Source organism: Erinaceus europaeus, chromosome 1 (assembly GCF_950295315.1).
Source record: "Erinaceus europaeus chromosome 1, mEriEur2.1, whole genome shotgun sequence".
Classification (NCBI taxonomy): domain Eukaryota; kingdom Metazoa; phylum Chordata; class Mammalia; order Eulipotyphla; family Erinaceidae; genus Erinaceus; species Erinaceus europaeus.
This window is the reverse complement of record NC_080162.1, coordinates 140,615,352-140,640,818: the sequence shown is the minus strand read 5'-3', so window position 1 is coordinate 140,640,818 and position 25,467 is coordinate 140,615,352. Positions and strand designations below refer to the sequence as shown.

Genomic DNA, 25,467 nt, shown 5'->3' with positions numbered 1-25,467 from the left:
TAAATACACATCTTTTGGACCCCAAAGCTGAACTGAAAACATCCCCACTGCATAAGCTTTTGACATACAGATTCCTGAAAGTGGCCCCACTACTCCATGAGTTATGTTTACACACATTTATGTGTGTGTGAAACAATGCCCTTGAAATTTTCTAATTCTGTAAACTAATGTTAAATCCTTAATATATTCTTAGAAAGAAATAAATAGTCCCATTGTACATAAAATTCAAACTATCCATATTCTGTGGCTGTTTTGGCAGTGTAGCCTTTAAATATTTTTTTAATTTATTATTATTATTATCTTTATTTATTGAATAAAGACAGCCAGAAAGAGGGAAGGGGGAAACAGAGGGGAAGAGAGATTCCTGCAGCACTGCTTCACCACTTGCAAAGCTTTCCCTCTGCAGGTGGGGACCAGGGGCTCAAGCCTGGATCCTTCTGCATTGTAACATATGTGCCCAACCAGATGCACCACCACCTGGCCCCTAGCCTTTAACTCTTAAATAGTTTTAGAAATTAAGAATCATCAATATGTGATTTTTTTTCTTTTTGCTAAGAAGAAAGTTAAGCTTAGTAAAGTAGTTTGAAATAAAGAACAGAGCATTTTTCATATGACCTTTAATAGACTTTGCTAAACCTTGCCAAGAATTCTAGAGAAAAGTGGTCACACTTTTGGGGAAGTTAACCTTTCCATTTTAGAAGACCCCCTTTACTTCCCACCAGTCTGAAGGGAATGCTGTCATCAACTTGACTGATTTCAATTAATTCCTGTAGGTCTGTGTTCCATGCCCCAGTTTAAAGTTTTTATGCAGTAACACCTGAAATGGAAATCAGATAGAATTGGCCTCATAGTTGCCACATACAGTCTGTGTTCCATGCCCCAGTTCAAAGTTTTTATGCAGTAACACCTGAAGTGGAAATCAGATAGAATTGGCCTCATAGGTGCCACAATTTTTTCTAGGAGACAAATTTAGTTGTGGGACTCTGAGTTCTCTGCTTTTAAAGAAAATAAGCTCATAAAAGTGAATGTTCAAGGCCTGGGCTATGGCAGACCCAATTAAGTGCACATGGTGCTAAGCCTAAGGATACAGGTTCAAGTCCCCACTCCCTACCTTCAGGGGGCATGTTTCACAAGCAGTGAAGCAGGTGTCTCTCTTTCTCTCTCTTTATCCCTCCCTCCTCAATTTCTCTCTCTCTCTCTCTTAAATATTTTGATTTATTTATTATTGGCTGGAGACAGAGGGAAATTGAGAAGGAAGGGGAGACAAGGAGAGAGACAGAGAGACATCTGCAGCCCTGCTTCACCATTCATAAAGTTTTCCCCCTGAAGGTGGAGACCAGGGGCTTGAATCTGGGTCCTTGCACACTGTAATGTAAGCACTTAACCAGGTGCATCACCACCTGGCCCCTTCTCTCAATTTCTCTCTGGCCTATCCAATAAAAAAATAAGGAAAAAGATGACCACCAGGAGCAGTGGATTCATAGTGCAAGCACCGAGCTCCAGCAACAACCCTGGAGGTAAAAAACTAACCAAATAACTAAAGTTAGGTCAGAAATAAATTAACTGAAACTAAGAAAACCATACAAAAGATCAATGAAGCTAAATGTTGGTTCTTTGAAAGGATCAACAAAATCAACAAACCCTTAACCAGACTAACAAAACAAAAAAGGGAGAAGATTCAAATAAATAGGACTGTATATGAAAGAGGAGATATCACAGCACACAACACAGAAATCCAACATTATCATGCAAGGCTTCTATAAACAGCTATATGCCACCAAGCTAGAGAACCTGGAAGAAGTGGAGAAGAAACAACTGAAATGTTGTTACTATAGATTTTCAAAATTAAATACCTACAAATAGACATATAAACTTCCAAAATTAAATAAAGAGGAACTAGAAAATATGAACAGGCCGATCACAGACAAAGAAATTGAAACAGTTATTAAAAACCTTCTCATGAATAAGTCCTGGACTTTTATTGATGGTTTTACAAATGAATTCCACAAACCTTCAAGGAAGAGTTAATACCTCTACTTTTAAAACTCTTCCAAAAGACTGAAGACACAGGAATACTCGCTTCCAGCATCTATGAAGCCAACATCACCCTATTACCAAAGCACACAGTGACAAAACCAAAAAAGAAGACTACAGACTGATATCTCTTATAAACATAGTTGCTATAATATCTCTGATGAATATAGATGTTAAAATATTGAACAAAATTCTAGCCAACTGGATACAGCAGTATATTAAAAAGATTGTTCATCATGACCAAGTGGGGTTTATCCTAGGGATGTAGGTTGGTTTAATATATATAAACCAATCAATGTGATCCACCACATCAATGAAAGCAAGACCAAAAGCCAAATGATTGTATCAATAGATGTAGAGAAAGCCTTTGACAAAATCCAATATCTTTTTATGATCAAAACACTACTAAAAATGAGAATAGATGGAGAATTCCTCAAGACAGTGGAGTCCATGTATAGCAAACCTATAGCCAACATCATACTCAATGGTGAAAAACTGGAAGCATTCCCTCTCAGATGACATACTATCACCATTACTATTCAACATAGTGTTGGAAGTTCTTGCCATAGCAATCAGGCAGGAGCAAGGAATTAAAGGGATACAGATTGGAAGAGAAGAAGTCAAACTCTCCCTATTTGCAGATGACATGATAGTATACATACAAAAACCTAAAGAATCCAGCAGGAAGCATTTGGAAATTATCAGGCAACATAGTAAGGTGTCAGGCTATAAAATTAACATACAAAAGACAGTGACTTGATTAGTGAAACATGTAGAGGTGATACTGGTCAATGCATCAGTACCACTTCTACATGTTTCACTTTGGACTGTGTCCACAAACGACAGGCCTGCAATGTCAACCCTTCAGCTCCAGTACTCTGGTAAAGGACTCCTTAATTCCATTTCAGGCAGTGCACTTCCTAACAAAGCCCCAACACCTAGATATGGACCAGGGCCCAAGAGACAGAGCACATGTACACAAGTTAGGGGAAAATATATACCGTTAAGCAAAAGTACACAATAATTTCCAGCAACCCAATAAGTGCAACAAGCAAGTAGACCTAAGAAAGACATTATCTTAAAATACTTAATCAAATAGTTTCAACTTAGACCTAGATACTCCTTCACCTACCTCCTATTTCACTTCCCTCAATCACTCCAAGGCTAACCTTTTCAGACAAAGTAAGGACTAAAAAAGCTGGATAAGGGCAAGAAACTGGCATAATGGTGGCTCTTTCGCTTCATACCAAGCCACTTCATCTCCCAGGGCCCTAGTCAGAGAATCCTTGGATTCCCACAGAGATATGATGGGCCTAGACCTCTAATAGATCCCTCTCTCCACTGTCAATGGTCATCAAGAAGAAAGAACTTAATGGACCCCTCTGTGGGTCCCTACAGGACATTGTTGATGTGGATCAACAATGGTAGGGACTGCCCCATTCTCAAAAGGGAGGTTGGACCAAAATCCTCTACCACTTTAGGAAAATGGTGCTGCCTTGAACATTCCTAGCTATGACCACAGAATGTAAGCTCACACCTACAGGGATGCAGAAGCTACACAGGCTCCTGTACTGAATATAGGCACCAGATCAAATCAGTGGGATTTACAGCTAATGGTATTTATACACTTTTCCAGATTTAGGAGCTACTCTTTTCCCTGATTCAGCTTTGCAGTTCTCTTTCCAACCCTGATACTTTCCTCCCCAGACAATAACTTTGGCCCACCTGCATGTCAGCTGTCAGACTATTACAAAAATTAGTAAAGTCATGGGCCCCTTGGAATATACCTAAAACAGACCTATTAATATTTTCCAAAATGGAAACCCCAAATATCATCTGCTATATTTTTGCCTTTAGGTTCCATATTATTAGGCAACTTGTTCTTCTTTATATCTTAATGCTTTTTCAGACACTAACTTGCAGATGCTACCATAACGCCAACCTGACTCACGCGGGCAGACAACCTTACCAATGTACCCTGGAATCCCATTTCTCCATAGCCCTGCCCCTCTAGAAAATGATAGAAACAGGCTGGAAGTATGCACCGACCTGTCAATGCCTATGTTCAGCAGGGAAGCAAATAAAGAAGCCAGACTTTCCACCTTCTACACCCCTTAATGATCCTGGGTCCATACTCCCAGAGAGATAAAGAATAGGAAAGTTTCCAGTAGAGGGGATGGGATATGGAACTCTGGTGGTGGGAAATGTGTGGCATTTTATCCCTCTCATTCTATGGTTTTGTTGATATTTTTTATCTTTTATTTTATATATAAATTTTCCCCTTTATTGCCCTTGTTATTTTATTGTTGTTGTAGCTATTATTGTTGTTATTGTTGTTGGATAGGACAGAGAGAAATGGAGAGAGGAGAGGAAGACAGAAAGGGGGAGAGAAAGATCGACACCTGCAGACCTGCTTCACCACCTGTGAAGCGACTCCCCTGCAGGTGGGAAGCTGAGGGCTTGAACTGGGATCCTTACACTGGTCCTTGCACTTGGCACCATGTGCGCTTAACCCACCTGCACTACTGCCTGACCTCCCTTTATAAATACTTTTTTTTTAAAGGTCAGTGACATTCCTCTATGCAAACACTAAAGTGGCAGAAGAAGAAATCCAGAAATCAATTCCTTTTACTAGCAACTGTTGGGTAGTATGCCACCTCCCCCTGGCTTCTGCTTAACCATATGCCTATATAGGGATTTACTGATCCAAAGCTTTGGTCTATTTACATAAATCACTTTTACATAAAGCACTCTAGGGCATTGATGGTTCAGTGATAGGATTCTCACCTGCTCCACCCCCTCCTTGTCACACCCTGATCCCTTCTTTGTCACACCCTGATTTTCACCAGTCACTTTTCTCTCCACCCTCTCTATATCACATCCTGTTTCCACCCTACTTGGAGAGTATAAAAACAGCTGCTCTTCTGATTAAAGACACTTGGAAATTGCTTTCCGGCTCCGAGAGTTCCAGAGTGTACCTCCTGTGGAAGTTGGTGCAGCACGAGTTCCTGATCCCTCTCCCACACAGCAGCCTAGATTGGCTCCAGTTGAGTTCTCTCCAACCCAGAGAGCACTAGCTTGGGAAGAAGTACCCTCAGGCTATCCCGGCAAGCAACAAGAACAATAAAAATCTAGGAATAAACCTAACAAAAGAAGTAAAAGACTTGTAAACTGAAAATTATGAGTCATTATTCAAGGAAATAGAAAAAGACACAAAGAAGTGGAAATGTGTTCCATGTTCATGAGTTGGAAGAATTAGCATCATCAAGATGAATATACTATCCAGAGCCATATACAAATTTAACATAATCGCCATCATACCCCCAGCCTATCTTTATCTTACCCTAGTGGGTAGGTGGGGTTCCAAGACACACTGGTAAAATCATCTGCCCATGGAAGTCAGGTTGGAGTCATGGTAGTATTTTTCAACTTTTATCTATGAGTGAGATCATTGCATATTCATCCTTCTCTCTCTGACTTAAGTCACTTAACATGATTCCTCCTCTATCCAAGATGAGGTCAAGAAAATGAAGTCACCATTTTTAATAGCTTAGTAGTATTCCACAACTTGCTCAGCCACTCATCTGTTGTTGGATACCTGGGTTCCTTCCAGGTTTTGGCTATTACAAATTGTGCTATGAACATAGGTATACACAAATCTTTTTGGATAGGTGTGTTTGGTTCCCTAGGATATATCCCCTTGTTAATCATTGTGAAATCACTAATAAATTAAAAAAAAAAGAAAAGAAAGGATAAAAAGAAAATACATATTGAAACTAATTTTTTTCTTTATCAGGGGGATTAATGGTTTACAGTCAATAGTAAAATACAGTAATTGGTACATGTGTAACATTTCTCAGTTTTCCACATAACAATCCAATCCTCTTCTGCCAACATGTTCCAGGATCAGAGCATTCCCCTCCCCCACACATACCCCAGAGTCTTTTACTTTGGTGCAATACACTAACTTCATTCCAAGTTCTGCTTTGTGTGCAACAAAACTTGAAACTCTTAAAAAAAAATTCTGGTTGACCATCCTTGTGATCTTGGAACTGAATAGGAAGCTATGGCTCTCTGATGCTCCTCAGCATCAGGAGAAAGTAGGATGTGGCATAGGTATCACTAGACTGAAAAAGATGAACATTCAAAACATGCACTGTGCTTTCTGCTGAATGTGTTTTGCTTTTGTGCCACTGTAAAGTTGAAAAATCATGAAGCACACCGTCATGAGTCAGAGACCATTTGCTACTAATTGAAAGAGTACTCACCTAGCCATTTCTTCTACCACAGTTGGATTGAGAGCAAGCTATGTGTTTCAGATGAGGCTTGGCACTGCAGACATGAAGAGGAAACAAAAAAAATAATAAGACTTATTTTTCTTTTATGGAGGGGTTATGGTTTGTAGTATAGTTGTTGACATGGGTAAAATTTCTCATCTCACAATGATAGGTATCTGCAAAATGCTCTCACCTCCAGCCTAAGTCCTTTTTGCACCGTCATGCACCAGGACCCCAAAGTATCCCTCCTAGTCCTCTTCCTGTACCCCTACTACCAGAGTCCTTTACTTTGGTGCAATACAACAAACCCAGTCCAAGTTCTGCTTTGTGTTTCCCCTTCTGTTCTTATTTCTCAACTTTGGTCCATGAGTGAAATCATCCCATATTATCAATCTCTTTCTGGCTCCTCTCATTAAACCATTGGATTAAACATGTGGTCAAAATTATACTTAATCATAATCCTGATTCCATGTAAAGTTGTATATTAAATCAGGTCCTCTAGAAGCAGAAATGGATGGATTGAAGAAACCTGTGGGTCTCACCTGAGAATATCATAGGAAGAAAGGGAGGGTAGAAGCCCAAGTTGAGCTTATGAGAGCTTGAGTGTGTAGCTGAATAACTACAGTGTAAGGCTCAGCCTGATGAATGGTGTCATGGTTTTATAATATTGACTTTGGGCCATAGCCAGGAATTAGGGTACAATCCTGGGCATTTATAGGCAAGGTGGCTCTAGTCAGGTGAGAAAATTTTTCAAAAGGAGAGCACTGCCATAAGAAATAAATAAACTGAGGGGCTGAGTGTGGTGGCACACCTGGTTGAGCATACTTGTTACAATGTGTGAGGACCCAGGTTTGAGCCCTGAGTCCCCACGTGCAGAGAGGAAATCTTCATGAGTGGTAAAGCAGAACTGCAGATGTCTTTATGTCTCTCTCCCTCTTCGTATCCCCTTCCCTTTCAATTTCTGGCTGTCTCTATCAAATAAACAAATATAATAAAATTTAAAAATAAATAACTAATTAATTAAAGGAAAGAGAGATATGCAGGCCAAGAGAGGTTCTCCCACAATCTGAGTCTGTGTTTTTCAGGACACAGGACCTGAGATGTCACTGGATAGCACCTTCTTCAGGAAGTACTCTATCAACACCCGTGGGAGGGAGCAGTGAGCAGAGGGGCAGAGTGGGATCACAGTGCAGTCCTCATCCTGGGCTTGGCTGACTGCACTCCAAACAGCTTGTGAGGGTTGCCTGCTCTAGAGCAAAACGGTCAGGCCTTTCTATCCTGTATCTATCTTCACTGGGCCCCTCCAAGAAAGGGACAGACCTGGAGTGACTCTGCAGCTGAGCACACTCCTGGACAACTCAGGGTTATCTGCTGACTGCACTCCCTATGGATGGGCAGTGGGTCCTTCCTGGAGAGAAGGCTGAGTGGCACTTGCCTGTCCATCCTTGATGGATAAAATGCACGGGCCCAAGTCACATCAAATCCAAGCATATGATTATTGAATGGCATGGGCCAAAAATTGTCTGCTACCAGTGAAAAATGTTTTCTCTAAGTGGATGGATGGGGGTACTGAACATATAGAGAAAGTTAAAGAACCTATGGTTTCCAAAATTTTCTAGGATTTAACATGAATGCTGGACTATGAGTTTTATCTTACATTTTATTGGTTATGCTAAGTATTTTCTAGCATTTGTCCCCAGTACTATTTACTGTATGAGGACATTTTGGAAAATAAATGAGAAAGGGGGCCAGGTGGTGGCGCACCTGGTTGATTGCACATGTTACAGTGCACAAGGACACAGGTTCAAGCCCCTGGTCCCCACCTATGGGAGGAAAGCTTCATGGGTGGTAAAGCAGGGCTTCAGGTGTCTGCCTCTCTCCTTCTCTGTATTTCCCTTCTAATTCCTGACTGTCTCTATCAAATAAATAAAGATAATAAAAATTAATGTGAAAATAGCCATTTTTATCAATAGACTTACATACTTAATAGGCATTAATTGAATCCTTAAAATAACCTTATGAAGTAGATGCTATTGTTGTCCATCCCCTCCTTTTTAAAGATAAAAAAACTAAGGAGAGAAACTTTAGAAAAAACATTCCCACCATGAAATGATATAGTCAGCATTTGAATCCAAAACAGTCTGATTCCAAAGCTTAAACTATTAACCACACTATCCAGAGCAGCTGTGAAATCTTCCTTAGTACTTTTTTGGCGAACCTTGACTGATAGACATATTCATTCAACATGAGTTTCCTAATCATGACTTATGCTAGTCTCTGTGCCAAGATAATGTTAGAGATTCAACAGAGAAAGCTCTGAATGGACATTTGTGGAGTATATGATGTGTGTGTCCTTGTGGGTCATTTGAATAGCTTGCCAAGTGTGACATAATCTAAAGCAACTGATGCAAATGTGAAGACCTTTACATATTTCTCAGTAACTCAGTTCATGCTATTAAACTTTCTAACAGGCTAAAAGAGATGCTAAGCGAATGTCTGCAAAAGAAGTCAGCCTTCACGTTACTGACAGCATCCGGCAGGTGGAGAGAAGTCAAAGAATCACAAAGAACTGTGCCAACTAGCAGACTGTTGAGCTACAAGGGCAGACAGACTTCTTCTTCTTCTATGCCCTTTTGCATACTGGATACTATCCATCAAGGAACCTTGAAGAAGTAGGTGGCCTTGGCTGAACCTGACAACTGCTGAATACCTTGAGAGGTTTCTTGTCACTAGAGAGAAGTCCAATGCAATATATCCATTGCGCCACATAGAGAGATATTTCTTTTTTTTTTTTTTTTATCTTTTTACTTATTGGATAGAGACAGCCAGAAATTGAGAGGAAGGGAGAGATAAATAGAGAGGGAGAGGGAGAGAGACAGACACCTGCAATACTGCTTCACTACTTGTGAAGCTTCCCCTCTGCAGGTGGGGACTGGGGGCCTGAACCTGGGTCCTTGAGCACTTTAATATATGTGCTCAACCAGGTAAGCCACCACCAGGCCCCCAGAAAGAGATTTCTCAACTAGTGCCCATGACTGCCTGAGAGGTTGGGACATTCTTAGCCTCTTACTTATCATGTAAATGTCTGGGCACAGTCCTCACAGCTGGTAATGAACTGCATCTGTGTCTTTGAAATTCCTGCAATATGATCTGGCATGAAAGCAGTCAAGGAAGGCCAAGGGCCAATTTAGGATGCAAAACAGCTCTGGATTCTCTTGGTGATTGAGTCACATGTTGGTTGTCAACCATAGTTTCAGGAAAGCTAAGTCTTTTTTTTTTTTTAATGCCATTACCATAGCACTGACCATGTTCTCTCTCTTTTGGCTTCCAGTTGCTGGGGCTCAGTGGTGGCACTACGAATCCACTGCTCCTGATGGCCATTTTTCCTTTCTTTTATTTTATTTTTATTGGATAGGAAAGGGAGAAATTGAGAAAGGAGGGGGAGACGGAGACAGAGAGAGAGAGAAAGAAACATAGACATCTGCAGACCTACTTTGCCACTTATGAAGCATCCTCCCTGCAGGTGGGGAGCCAGATGCTCGTACCCGGATGTTTGAGCGGGTGCTTGTGCTTAGTGCATACTATGTGCTCTTAACCAGGTGCACTACCACCTGGCCCTCTGAGCATGTTCTCTTAGCAGATGATTTTTACCCAACTCTAATCTCAAACATATGAATCAAGAAGACACAAGAAAGGGGAATTCCTATTTTTCTTACTTGATAGGAGACAGATTCAGACCCAACTTTACAAAAACCAATTCCACCATACTCATCCTGCATCTCTGGTAGGTCTCTGTGAAGCTGTTGCACCCATTTTTCACCTCCAATGCCCCTATGTTAGACCATGTTTCTGTGATCAGTGTAGGGAAGATGGCCCTCTGGGAGTCGGGCAGTAGTACAGTGGGTTCAGCACACGTAGCGCAAAGCACAAAGACCGGCATTAGGATCCTGCTTCAAGCCCCCGGCTCCCCACCTGCAGAAGATTTGCTTCACAGGCGGTGAAGCAGGTCTGCAGGTGTCTGTCTTTCTCTCCCCCTGTCTCCCCTCCTCTCTCCATTTCTTTCTGTCCTATCCAACAACAGTGACATCAATAACAATAACTACAACAATAAAACAAGAGCAACAAAAGGGAATAAATAAATTAAATAATATTAAAAAAAGATGGCCCTCAAGGCTCAGCTGAATGAGCATCACGTTCTTTAGAACTTTTCAGTTCCCTTTGCTTGTGTTCTTAATTATTTTCTCTCTTGAATAAGATTATTTTCAATTATTAATAAAGGACTGGACACCATTCGCCAGAGGGAGATAATACAGCTTATGTCAGCAGTGCCTAGGGCTTCTCTTTGTTTTTTCTGTATAAAGCCCCAGAATTATGTCATTTGGTATCTACAAATGCATCACTTTAGTCAGGACCTACTTGATGGACAAGAGTTATCTGTGTCAAGGTAGAAAGCAGGTAGCTCATGTAGTTAAAAAAAAAAAAAGTTTTGATAGAAATAAAAGCTCATAACATTTCCTTAAATATCTTTAAGCCTTTTCCTACAAAGTAATGTAGCCTGGATTTTCAAGGACTGTTAGCATACCCGAGACTGGAAAAGTCAGGACAAAGTTGTACTAAATGATACCAATAAATTCCATGTTTGGCAGAAGTAGGCAGCCTGGCGGTGTGTGTTTATATAATAGTCAAGACAATTAACCTGAGTAGATTCAGATTTAGATATTGGTCTCTTGACCTGCCAACTAACTCTGTTCTTGCTCAAACACAGAGGAACATGTAATTTCCTTCCTCTCCTCTTCCTTCTTTTACCACACTCCACTCCATTTCAACTCCTCCTTCCCATTCTCCCTTCTCTCCTTCCATCTGTTCTCCCTTGCTCCCTCCTTCTCTCCATTCCTTCCTTCCATCAACTGTATATTTTAAATACCAACCCCTGTCAAGTCCCCTTGCAAACACTGAGAGGTCTTGGCTCTGACCAGCCTCACTGGTATCTCACTGAACCTAACATCTGAGACTGACTTAGACTCAAGGGTAAGTGCACACTGTAGATGTCTCTGCAGTAGAACCCCACTTTTATATTCCAGGCAGATTTCTATCTTAAACTCCAGATCCGGGTATTTCCCTGATCACGATATAAAGCTTTTCCCACACATACAACTATAGCTTTCCCCAACCTTCTATTATGTTGTTCTTTGAGAAAGGGCTCTTAGGGAACTACATGTTCTAGAATTTTAAAAAATAATAATCAAGTAAAAGCAAAACCTGTGACTCAAGTCCCCAGTGGCATTTCTCAGCAGGAGTCCTCAACTGACAACGGCTGGCTATGATCCTGCAGTTCAAGGGCTCACTCCCTAGCCCCCACACAGGTTCTAAGCTCTGTCTTACTCACCTGTCACTGTGCTGTCAGCCACAGTCATGGTCTGTACCTAATTTCTCTTTACAACCTTGCTTTTGCATCCCTTAATTGCCACACGCTGATTAGAATTTATCAACTTGAGACACTGTCTCTGTTTTATATAGAAACAGTTTCATGCTGCTGGTGGGGAGAAAGGGAGGGAGAAAATGAGGGGCATGTATACTCAGGCTCCTTTCTAGAACAATCTGAATTTCACCATGACAGTGATCAGAAATCAAGTCATGTTACTGAAAATTTATCTACTTTTATTTTTCATGTGTGTATGATACAGGAACTGATTCCTACAATTCTACTAGCATAATACTTTGTATTGCAAAGTTTGTGCCAATAAACTCATCAAATTAAATGCATAGATGGTTATAGGCAATCTTTACTGGGACTTAAATTTGTATATAAGGCTGTTTAGATGCCATGTGTCTTTTAATCTAAGGCCCCTTATATCAAGTGAACCCTGTGGATCCTTAAAAATAAAAAAGGCTTTGGAGTAGGTAAGTAGAAGACTAGTGGGAAAGGGTGGTGATACACCCAGCTGAACACACATTACCATGCTCGAAGACCTGGGATTAAGCCCACAGTCCCCACATGCAGGGGTGGAGCAGTGCTGCAGGTGTCTCTCTTTCTCTCTCCTCTATAGCCTCCTGTCTTCTCAATTTCTACCTCTCTTTTTTTAAAAAAGTAATAATAATAATAAAATTAAATAAAATAAATGGCCACCAAGAAAGGTGGATTTGTCATGCAGGAACCAAGCCCCAGATATAATCCTGGAGATAATATAATAAAAGATCTTCCCACCCTGAGACCCCTATACCTTTGGGCTGCTGTTTCTTAAACAATTTGTCCTGATTTCTATCTGTCTTTCAGCCACCAAGTTGCAGACACTACCATGGCATCAGCCTAACTTCCCTAGGTAGATGAACTTACTAATGTGTCCCAGAACCTCACTTCCCCAGAGCCCTATCCCTCTAGAGAAAGATAGAAACAAGCTGGGGCTATGGATTGAACTGCCAACATCCATGTCCATCAGAGAAGCAATCAGAGAATCCAGAACTCCCACCTTCTGCACCCCATAAAGAATTCTGGTCCATACTCCCAGAGGGATAAAGAATAGGGACATTTCCAATGGAGGGGGATAGGACATGGAACTCTGGTGGTGGGATCTGTATGGAGCTGTGCCCCTGTTATCTTACAGTCTTGTTAATCATTATTAAATCACTAATTAATTAAAAAGACTGCTGCTGGGAGGTGACTCAAAGTTTACCATGCATGAGGACTTAGGCTCCAGACCCCAGTCACCACATGGGAGCACCTACACAGCAGAAGCCACACCAGTGGTGAAGTGCTGGTGCTGCTCCTTCTCTTTATGTCTCTTACCCTCTAAAAAAAAAAGAAAGAAAAAAAGAAAAAGAAAAAGAAGAATGGTGAAGACTTAGAGTAGATTTTGTTCTAAGAGGAAGTTTGAAGAGCCTTGGTTGAGGAGACAGGAAGATCTAATGGCTGCAGCCCCCTCCTTGCTGACTCCAAGATTCAACTCCTGGTTTTGCTGCCCTGCCCTACTTTATCCATATGAAAGTTGGCTCTCCTTCAAGGACAGGATATTAGTTTAAATTATACTTACTCTCAATCTAACCTTGTCAGATAAAGTAAGGACTACAAAAGCTGGATTAGGGTAAGAGACCAGCACACTTTAATGATGGCTCTTTTGGTCACTATCCGGCCACCCAATTATTGGGGGCCCTAGTCAGTGAATCCTGTTATCCCCAAATAGATATGATGGGCCTAGACTTCTAACAGATCTCTCTCTCCACCATCACTAGTCAATTCCATCAGCAACAACATCATAACCCCTCTTGTGGGACTCTACAGGACCTTGCCCTCCAAGTAGAACAACAATGGAAGAAACTGTCCCACTCTCCAAAGGGAGGCTGGATCAACATATTCTGTCACTCAACGAAGACTGGTCCTCAAATGAGTTCAGCCTAGAATGTTCTCAGGTGTATGGAAATGTGAGCTCAGACTGACAGCAATGCAGAGGTTACATAGGCTCCTGTGCTAAATATGAATAGATATGGACCTTAGATATGGATCAATGAAATTTATAGTTAATGGTTTTTATATACTTTTCCCATATTTGGGAGCTACTCTCTGCCCTGATCTATCTTTCTTTTTTATTTTTTGTAATAAAATCTGATCCATCTTTCTAATCCTATTTCCAACTCTGACACCATCTTCTAAGACAATACTTTTAGCTCACCTGTTTGTTAGCTGTTGAGCTCAGGCAAAAATTAATGAAGTCATGGGCTCCTTGGAATATACCTGAAATAGACATCCTAGCTTCTTCCAACAATGAAGACCCCAAATCTTATCTGCTGTATTCTTACCTTTAGGTTCCTGATTATTAGACAACTTGTTTTACTTTATATCTTAATGCTTTTCAGCCACCAAATTGAAGATGCTACCATGATGCCAACCTGACATCCCTGGGCAGATGACCTCACCAATGTGTCCCAGAACCTTACCTTTCCAGAACCCTGCCCCACTAGGGAAATATAGAAACAGGCTGGGAGATGGATCGACCTGCCAACATCCATGTCCAGCATAGAAGCAATTATAGAAGCCAGACTCTTACCTTCTGCAACCCATACAAGATCTTTGGTCCATACTCCAAGAGGGATAAAAAAAAAAAAAATAGGAATCTTCCAGTGGAGAAGCAACTATAGAATCAAGACCTCCCACCTTCTGTACCCCATAATGATCCTGGGTCCATACTCCCAAAGGGGTAAAGAGTAGGAAAGCTTCCAATGGAGGAGATGGGATATGGAATTCTGGTGGTGGGAAATGTGTGGAACTGTACCCCTGTTATCTTACAATCTTGTCAATCATTAAATCAATAAAAATAAATAAATAAATAAATAATAGGGAAACTTCCAGTGGATGGGATGGGATGGCACACTGGTGGTGGGAATTGTATCTCTCTTATCCCATAATCTTGCCAATAATTATTAAATCACTAATAAAAAAATTCCTTGGAGGAATTAAATATCATTACAGGAAATAGCTGTGATTCTCCAACATATCATTAGCAAAATATATTCAGGGTACTTCATAGGGTTAAATGTGTTCTCTTAACTCATAAGGTTCAAATTATAAGATCAAAATTTACTTTGACATAAAAACATTGTTTGTGATGACCTATTTAACATTAAATTCTACACATTAATGATTTTCACTTGACTCTGTGGACAATATGCTTTCCCTATGAAAGTAAAAAATATTTGTTCTATTTCAATCACTTTAACCAATCAGAGCTCTATGGCTATAACTGAACTAAACTGAATTCTAAGTAAGCTTACTAAAAATCATGTCTTGCTTATAAAAAAGAATTAGACCTTCTGATCTCTAACTGTGGGTTCAAAGAGTAGTGAGTATTTCTCCCTTTTTGCAAAAGCTAATGGGACAGTTTGGTTTTCTATGGCAGCAAACAGTGGGTTCATGTTCATCTTCACTAAATCACAACAAGAAATTGTGGTAGCTGGGAAGATTGCTGAACTGCTTGAGCACAGCACTTGCTGCCTGTGGTCCTGGCTTCAATCACTAGCACTGCACATGCCACTGGAGTTACACAGTGGCAGGTGTCATGCTCACTCTCAAAGTAACATAAACAGTATTGAAGTCTGATTCCACATACCAGAGATACCGAACTGATCCCAAAAGACCAGAGACACCAAGGGGAGAGAGAGAAGGGGGAGACTTTAAAACCAAAACCAAAGGTTGAATTCATCAGGGAGAAGCTAGGAGAGTGAAATAAAACCCATCTTTCTCTGATAGAAGGAAAAGAGAAAAGATCAAGAAGAGAAAAATGTGGATCCCCAAAACTCTAGCCCTGCCTCCCATCCTTCTTCTCCTCCTCCTTGTCCTCATCCTCTTCCTCCTCCTTCATCTACTCTTTCTTCTTCTTCTTCCCCTTCTCTATTTTTTTTAAATTTTATTAGAGATTTAATATTGATTTAAAAAATTACATGTCAACACGGGTATAATTCCATACTGTTCCCACCACCAGAATTTTGAATTCCCAATCTCCCCACTGCAAGGTACCACAGTTCTCCTAAGGTTACAGGCATGGGCAGACATGATCTCTTGAACTATCTCTCTACATTTGTATATAATTGCCCCCCCTTTTTTCAGATCCAGTCCTTTCTTCCCCTCCAAGCCACTCATGACAACATTACTACCTCCAAGTTTCCCTCCCCTTTTCCTCCTATCTCCCAGGTGCTGATGGAGCTGGAATTCAGAGCCCTCTTATCTTCTTCCTCCTATCACTTCTCCCCCACTGGGAGTATGGATCAAGACTGGTTTTGAGGTGCAGAAGATAGGAGTTCTGGATTCTGTAACTGCTTCTCCACTGGACATGGGCACTGGCAGGTTGATTCATACTCTTAGCCTGTTTCTAGCTTTCCCTAGTGTGTTAGAGCTCTCGAGAGGCAGGGTTCCAGGTTGTCTGCCCAGAGAAATCATGATGGAATCATAGCTACATCTGCAGCTTGGTGTCTGGAAAGTGGCAGGACATAAAGTGAGACAAAATGATTAATGAATAAGAACCAAAAGGTAGGAACAGAGATGAGATTAAGGGTCTTAGGGTGGGAGAAAGCTAGGAAGTCCATTTTAGGCATGTTTCTAAATGCCCACATCTATGGTAGTTTTACTTGATTTTGATAGCTAGCATGAAGTTGGATAGAAATACTGTATGACCATGACATCATCTCCCCAGACAATAATTTGGGTCCACCTGCATACCAGATGTCAAACTTAGAAAAAAAAAAAAGTATAGTCATGGGCCCTTTGGAATATAACTAAAATAGCCCTACTAGCTAGGTATAAAATGGAAACCCCCAAATCTTCATCTGCATTATTCCAGCCTTCAGGTTCATGATTAGTCAACAATTTGTTTGGCTCTATATGTTAACTCTTCTTTTAGCCACCAGGTTCCAGATGCTACTATGATGCCAACTGGACTCCTCTGGGCAGATGACCAAACCAATGTGTCCCGGAGCCCTGCTTCCCCAGACCCTGCCCCACTAGGGAAAGAGACAGACAAGATGGAAGTATGGATCGACCTGCCAACAACCATGTTCAGTGGGGAAACAATTACAGAAGCCATACCTTCCACCTTCTGTACCCCATAATGACCCTAGGTTCATACTCCAAGAGGGATAAAGAATAGGAAAGCTATCAGGGGAGGGGAGGGGATATGGAGTTCTGGTGGTGGGAATTGTGTGGAGTTGCATCCCTCTTATCCTGTGGTTTTTGTCAGTGTTTCTTTTTTATAAATAAAAATATTTTAAAAAGAAAGAGAGAAAGAGATACTGTCTGAAAAATGGTGTGTCAGAATAGAGAAAAAGGCTAGAAAGTTGGACTAGGGCAGAGAGTAGCACCCATTCTTGAAAAAAATCTATGGATAAAATTAACTACCTACATCCACCCAACCCAGGATATACATATCACCAGAGTGCCTGTAACCTCTAATTCCCTACTGGTCTGAGTTCACAACTCATGGTCACAGCTGGAAACATTGTATGCTGCAATCATTTTAGGACCAGTTTTCCTCAAGTGGCAGGGCAGGAGAATGGAGCAGTCCTTATCATCACTGCTTTATGTTGGGGAAAAAAAAAGTCCTGGGAAGTCCCACAGAGGGCTTATGATGACATTCTTTATAGAAATGACCAGTGATGGTGCAGAGAGGGATCCACTGGAGAGTTAGGCCCATCATGTTTGTGTGCAAATCCAAGGTGAAACCCCAGATGATGAGGTGATGTGATGTTCACCCAAAGGGCCATTATTAAGTGAGCCAGTTTCCTGTCTTTACCCAACTTTTGTAGTCCTCTCTTTATCTTATGGCCTTAGGCTTTCTTCCAGATGTTCAAGCATTGAGTTTCACTTGTTGAATCGAATCAAAATTAGTTTGGGGGATCAGTCTTCTTTTTTTTCAACATATAAAATTAATTTTTCCTATAATTCGATTAAAACAGAAAATGGTAATATTCTACAATAATAAGCATTTTCAATAAAAATGGTGATCAAGAAAAGCATAACTTTCTGCATGACAACTGAGAATTTTAATTAGAAAAATAACTGTAGTCTATGAATAGAAATATCCAAAACATATTTAAGTCACTTGAGCACTAGATTTTTTCCACATCCTTTGCATTTAGATTGAAATAGACCACATGAAATTTCAAAGACCCATGACTGAATCTATCTTCAGAATCATGGGGGGGGGGGATCTTTCTTCTTTGGGCCTTTCTGCTAGATTTCCAAGCTAATTTGGTCTAAGTCTAGTTGATTAGAGAATTTATGATGCCTTCTTTAGACACTTCAACTAGGATTCCAGGTTTATTAGGTCTAAGACTAATCAGGGAAGACTACTGAGTGCTATTACTTTGAATTATATAATTGCCCCTTGTACTCAGTACCCTAAATCCTAGCCTATATCTAGTATCTGTTACTTAGTTAAATGATGTGTTGTCTAACATGGATGTAGGCAGTCCCATGTGTTAGGGAAAATCTCACAAGGTTTGAAGAGTTGTATCTCTGGTTACATCCCACAGTAAGAATTCATTAGCGGCATAATGTGGGATTGCAGCACTAGAAGTGATTTGGTTGTGGTCAACAGATGTGATATAGCAGTAATTAGTTAGAGAGAAGAAATATCAAGAAGTATGGGTGCCCTCCTCTCCCAGGTCAACTAGGAACACCACAGGAGATCATCTGGGACTGCAACAAGGCAAGACTAGAATGACATCAGCAACCCAACAAATGACCACTGAGTGCAAACACGTGTGGCTCATGGACAGGGAGGGGCCTAAGGAGAGACTCAGCAGCTGGTAACAGTCCAGCAGTCCAGCAGTTGAGGCACCACCTCCAGTCTGTTTTACCAACAAAAATATGGCTGAAGGGAGGAGAGGACTCCCCTAAGACTCACCAAATGCAACTGTGAGTCTCCATTGCTACCACCCTCAGAGGCTGGAGCATCAGAGGGGAGGCCCTATGCTAACATCTGGGAACAGAGAACTGACCAGGAAACTCAGGAGAACAGCTACACCTCAGTAGCCTAGCAGTGGCATTGTATAATGGGAGCCTTTCCACATTGTTCTCCTGATGAAAACATGATAAATAATTGCCTCAGAACATACAGAATATAAACAGGACTTGTTTAGAAAATAACAGGGCCCAGAAGTGCTGCCTAGAGTCGCAGAGAAGCTAAATTGAGCCTGGAGCTTTGGATCCTTGGGGTGTGAGAGTCTCTTTGCATAATCACTGTGCTAGCTCTCCCCCACCCTGCTTTATCTCTTGGTCAGGAGTGAGGGATTAAGCTAAGAAGCCTATCTGTAGTTTAAAAGCCCTCAGGCTCCCATAGCCTACAGAGAAGAAAAAAAAAAGAGGTTTTTTAAAGCCACTGTGCTCAAACTCAGAGATTAAAATAATATTGAAACAATGTCAATTTCCACAACTGTTAGCCCTTTAAGTACCGTACTTAGACACAAGTCAATCCAGGCAAGAGTGATCTGTAATTTGAAAAGTACTGAGAGAGGGGCCTCATAACATACTACATACAATGCTTAAACCAACAAGAAATATTGGAGAAATGAACCAGGACAAGAGTCCAGCTAAAAGCCCCCCAAAGGTTGAACCACAAAATAGTGAGGTTAACTTCCAAAGAGTTGTTAAGGAAATAGTCACAGGAGTGAGTAAAGAATTTGAAAGAATTGTCATCAGAAATGCAGAAACAACAAATGAGACTCTAGAAGAAAACACTAATTATCTCAAGGTCATTAGAGAGCTGAAAGCTGAAATAGCTGAGTTAAGAACACAACTAGCTGAACAAGCTAAAACAGTATCAGAACAGTGTAACAAAATAGATGAACTACAAAAAACAGGAGAGGGGAGAGAGAATAGAATAAATGAGGCTGAAGACAGAATTTGTAAGATCAAGGACGAATTAGAGACAACTAAAGAAGAAGTAAGAGATCTCAAAAAGATCTCAAAAAGCGATTAAGAGATACTGAAAACAACAACAGAGACCTATGGGGTGACTTCAAAAGAAATTATATATGCATTGTTGGCTTACCAAAGGAAGAAAGAGAGGGAGGGAAAGAAAGCACTCTTCATGACATAATAGCTGAGAACTTCTCTAGTCTAGACAATATCAAAGACATAAAGATTCAAGAAGCCCAGGGGGTCCCAAACAGAATTAACTCAGACTTAAAGACACCAAGATACATCGTATTTAGAGTGGAAAGGAATAACAGTAAACAAAGGATCCTGAAGGTTGCAAGACAAAAATAAAGAGTCACTTACAGAGGAAAACCCATAAGATTAGCAGCATACTTCTCCACACAAACACTACAGGCCAGAAGAGAATGGCAAGATATCTATCCAGTGATCAATCAGAAAGGCTTTCAACCAAGATTACTGTATCCTGCTAGACTATCATTCAGACTAGATGGAGGCACAAAAACTGTTCTCAGACAAGCAACAGCTGAAAGAATCAACTATCACCAAGCCTGCTCTGAAAAAAGTTCTGAAAGTTCTCCTATAAACAGTCATAAAAAAACACCAAGGTAGGGGTAGATAGCATAATGGTTATATGCAAAGAGACTCTCATGAGTGAGGCTCCAAAGTCCCAGGTTCAATCCCCTGCACTACCATAAGCCAGAGCTGAGCAGTGTTCTGATAAAAAATAAATAAATAAATAAATAGTAAACCACCATAAATATGCCATACACTCTAAAAACCACCATAAATATGCCAAAACACTCTAAAAATCTACAATGACGCCATTAAAATTTCTTCATACGTGATATCAATAAATATCAATGGATTGAAGTTACCGATTAAAAGGCACAGGGTAAGAAGATAAATCAGAAAATACAACCCAATAATATGCTGTCTAAAGGAAACCCACCTAACTCAACAAGACAAACACAGACTCAAAGGAAAGTATGGAAAACTACTATACAAGCCCACAATAAATGGCATATATAGCTATTCTCATATCTGACATGATAGACTTTAAAATAAACAAAATTTAAAAAGATAGGGATGGACATTGTTTACTGATCAGAGAATCAGTCAATCAGGAGGACTTAACAATTATCAACATCTATGTACCTAATGAGAATCCATCTAAATACATCAAAAATCTATTGAAAGAGTTACAGCAATATATATATTTATAATTATATATATATAATTTATTGGGGAATTAATGTTTTACATTTGACAGTAAATACAATAGTTAGTACAGGCATAACATTTCCCAGTTTTTCATATAACAGTACAACCCCCACTAGTGTCCTCTGTTATCCTTTATGGACCAGTATTCTCCCCACCCACCCACCCCAGAGTTTTTTACTTTGGTGCAACATGCCAATTCCAGTTCAGTTTCTACTTGGGAGTTACAGCAACATATTAAAAATAACGCAGTACTAGTATGGGACTTCAACACCCCATTCTCTCAACTTGACACATCATCCAGGCAGAAAAATCAATAAAGAAATGAGGGAGCTAAATGAGGAGATAGATAAACTAGAACTATTGGACATTTTCAGAATCATTCACCCCAAGAAACTGGAATACACATTCTTCTCAAGTACACATGGGTCATTTTAAAAGATAGACCATATGTTAGGCCACAAAGACAGCATCAGCAAATTCAAGAGCATTAAAATCATCCCAAGCATCTTCTCAGACTACAGTGGAACTAATCAACAAAAAATTATTGAAAGTCCCAAAATGTGCAAACTCAATGGTACACTACTTAACAACTACTGGGTCAAAGAGGAAATAAAGGAAAAAATCAACATGTTTCAAGAGTTCAATGAAAATGAAGACAGGCGGTATCAAAATATTTGGGACACAGCTAAGGCAGTACTGAGAGGGAAGTTCATAGCCATACAAGCACACATTAGTGTCGGGCTGAGCTTTACTGATGGGAGACAGACGACCAGGGACTCATGGTTGAGCTGTACACAGTACCTCTTTATTCATGCAGGACACAACACAATCTATACCAAGCTAAGATAAACTAACAACTAACTAAAACGAACAATGTTGTCTTTATATATACTTCCCAAGTAGGGAGTGAACCGGATGTGATGCAGAGAGGGTGGAGAGAAAAGTGACTGGTGAAAATCAGGGTGTGACAAGGAGAGGATCAGGGTGTGACAAGGAGGGGGGGGGAGCAGGTGAGAATTCTACTACTAAACCACCAATGCCCTGGAGGGAAGGTGGTGCTTTATGTAAATGTAAAAGTGATTTATGTAAATAGACGGCAGTGGTTATGTAAATAGAATACAGTGGTTATGTAAATAGAATGCAGTGTTAAGCAGGGGGTATTTAAACCAAATGAAACAGAAGGGGTTTTTAAAAGCAGAATTAGAAGATACCAACACATTAGGAAACAAGAAAAAAGCACAAATAAGCAACCTGATTGCACATCTTAAAGACCTAGAAGAAGAAGAACAAAGGAACCTAAAACAACCAGAAGGACAGAAGTAACTAGTTAGGGCAGAAATAAATAACACTGAAAAGAGAGTTAACATACAAAGCCAAACAAATTGTTGAGCAATCATGGACCCAAAGCTTGGAAAAGTGGAGAGGAAGTATTAGGGAGGTACTCACTGCAAACTCTAGTGTACTTCTGCTTTCTTACTTTGGTGCCATACTCCAAACTCAGTCAATTTCTGCTTTGCGTTTCTACTTCTTTTTTTTTTTTTTTACATGAATAACATTCCCCAGATTCCCATTTAACAATACAACCCCCACTATTTCATTCATCATTTTTCATGGACCTGTATTCTCCCCACCCACCCACCCACCCCAGAGTCTTTTACTTTGGTGTAATACTCTCTTTTCAGTCACCAGTTTCCAGGTGTCATCAGGATGCCGGCCAGACTTCCCTGGATTGAAGACCCCACCAATATGTCCTGGAGCTCAGCTTCCCCAGAGACCCACCCTACTAGGGAAAGAGAGAGGCAGACTGGGAGTATGGACCGACCAGTCAACGCCCATGTTCAGCGGGGAAGCAATTACAGAAGCCAGACCTTCTACCTTCTGCAACCCACAATGACCCTGGGTCCATGCTCCCAGGGGGATAGAGAATGGGAAAGCTATTGGGGGAGGGGGTGGGATATGGAGATTGGGCGGTGGGAATTGTGTGGAGTTGTACCCCTCCTACCCTATGGTTTTGTTAATTAATCCTTTCCTAAATAAAAAAAAAAAAGAAAGAAAAAAGAAACTCACAGGGCCCAGCAGTGCTGCCTGACTTGGCAGAGAAGCTGATTGAGCCTAGAGCTTTGGATCCTGGGGGTGTGAGAGTCTCTTTGCATAACTACTGTGCTATCTCTCCCACCACCCTGCTTTATCTCCTGGTTAGGAGTGAGTGATTAAGCTAAGAAGCCTATTTATAGTTTAATAGCTGTGAGGCTCCAGAGCCTACATGGAAGAAAAGGAACAAAGGATGCTTTAACAGCCACTGTGCTCCAACTCAGAGATTGAAATAATACTGAAACAACTGTTAATTTCCACAACTGTGAACCCTTTAAGTACCTTACTTAGACACAAGTCAATCTAGGCAAGAGTGATCAGTAATTTGAAAAGTACTGAGAGAATTCACCTATTAAAAGACACAGAGCAGGAAGATAGATCAGAAAACACAACCCAACAATATACTGTCTGTCTACAGGAAACTCACCTAACTCAACAAGACAAACACAGACTCAAAGTGAAAGGATGGAAAACTATCATACAAGGCAATGGCCCACACGAAAGGGCAGGAACAGCTATTCTCATATCTGATATGACATACTTTAAAATATATAAGATTATGGAGTCGGGTGGTAGCACAGCAGGTTAAGTGTATGTGGTGCAAAATGCAAGAACCGGCGTAAGAAAAAAAAATAAAATAAAAAATAAATAACACTGAAAATAAGAAAACCATAGAAAAGATCAACGAAAGTAAATGTTGGTTCTTAGGGACATCTAATCTTTGATAAAGGTGTCCAAACTACTAAATGGGGAAAATGAGTCCCTTCAACAAATGGTGTTGAAAAAATCCAAAATCTCATGTACAGGGGTTTGTTGGAGATGGTATAAAAATAACCCATGTAAAGAAATGAAAATTCAAAGTGAAATTGTCTATAGATATTTGATATCAATCGCCATGTCTGAAGTATGGTGTGCAAGTATGTCCTACCAGTTGCTAGATTTCCTGTTTATCATTATGGAGTTTTCTTTTGATGTATAGAAGCTTTTTAATTTTATATAGTCCCACTTGTTCAATCTTGGTTTTGTTTCTCTTGCCCATGGTTGAAGTCTCCAAATACATCTTTAGTATTAATGTCATGAAATGTTTCACAAATGTGTTCTTCTATGTATTTTATACTTTCAGGTCTAATATCCAAATCTTTGATCCATTTTGAGTTACTTTTAATGTATAGTGTTAATTAGTGGTCTAGTTTTATTTTTCTACATATGGCTGAATAATTCTGCCAACACCACTTGTTAAAGAGATCTTCTTTTTACCATTGGGCAGATTTGGCCCCTTTGTCATATATGAGGTGCCTATACATATGTGGATTAAGTTCTGTACTCTCTATCCTATTCTATTGGTCCATATGGCTATTTTTGTTCCAATACCACACTGTTTTAACTACTACTGTTTCCCTCTTGGGACTGCTTTTGCTGCATCCCATAGGGTCTGGTAGCTGGTTTCTTCATTGATATTGGTGTCTAGCTCATTTTAAATTTCTTTTTTTTAATCTCTTCAATGACCCATGTATTTTTTCATAAGTATATTGTTTAGACTCAAGGATTTGGGGCAACTACTTTTCCTTTTTTGGATGATTTCTAATTTCATGCCTTCATGATCTGAGAAGAGGTATTTTATAATTTTAATATTTACATATTTGTTTAGGCTATCTTTGTGACCCAGAATAGTGTCGATCCTTGTGAATTTTCCATGTACACTTGAGAAGAATGTGCATTCATTTATTTTGGGATGAAAATATACATATATATATCTATATATCTATCTATATATAGATATATATATACATATATATCTATATATCTATCTATCTATATATATATATATATATATCCCATTTCATCTATGGTTTCATTTAAGATCACTATTTCTCTACTGATTTGTTGTCCAGATGTTTTGTCTCATGCCATGTGTAGCATCTTAAAATATCCTACTATTATTGTCTTTCTGTCAGTCTCCCTTAAGTTCAGTAAATATTTGTTTTATATATTTGGGTGCACCTGAGCTTGAGGCATATATATTTATGATTGTTAAATCCTCTTCTTGGATTAAAACTTTAACCATTATGTAGTGTCCCTCTCTTTTTCTGATTCATTTATTTACCTGATAGTCTATTTTATCAGAGAACAGAACAGCTTTCCCTGCCCTTTTTTGTGAGTTATTATTTTGAAATATCTTGCTCCAGTCTCTTATATTCAGTTTACATTTGTCCTTTCTTTGGATGCGTGTTTCCTGAAGACATATAGTAGTTGGGTACTGTTCTTTGATCCATTTAGCTATTCTGAATCTTTTGACAGATAAAGTTAGACCATTCACATTTAAGGTGATTATTGATAAATAATCCATTTGTTTCTATCTGTTCTTTTGTATAGATGATTTTCTGTGGTGAATTCCTTGCTGGTTTTTCTTGTACTTTCTAT

At 39.9% G+C, this 25,467-nt stretch overlaps 1 protein-coding gene across 2 annotated transcripts in view; it reads left to right on the top strand.

Annotated features, from left to right (window-relative positions):
• The window catches only part of BAALC (BAALC binder of MAP3K1 and KLF4), a 103,411-nt gene that overhangs the window by 73,647 nt on the left and 4,297 nt on the right, over positions 1-25,467 (top strand). Inside the window, exon 3 of one of the 2 annotated variants that reach the window (XM_007518864.3) lies at positions 8,783-9,127. The exons of the other annotated variant lie outside the window; for it this stretch is intronic. Within the exon in view, the coding sequence (XP_007518926.2) occupies positions 8,783-8,893 (111 nt within the window). The 3' untranslated portion in view covers positions 8,894-9,127. Of the gene's footprint in view, positions 1-8,782; positions 9,128-25,467 lie in introns of those variants that run through there. 2 annotated transcript variants of the gene reach the window in all.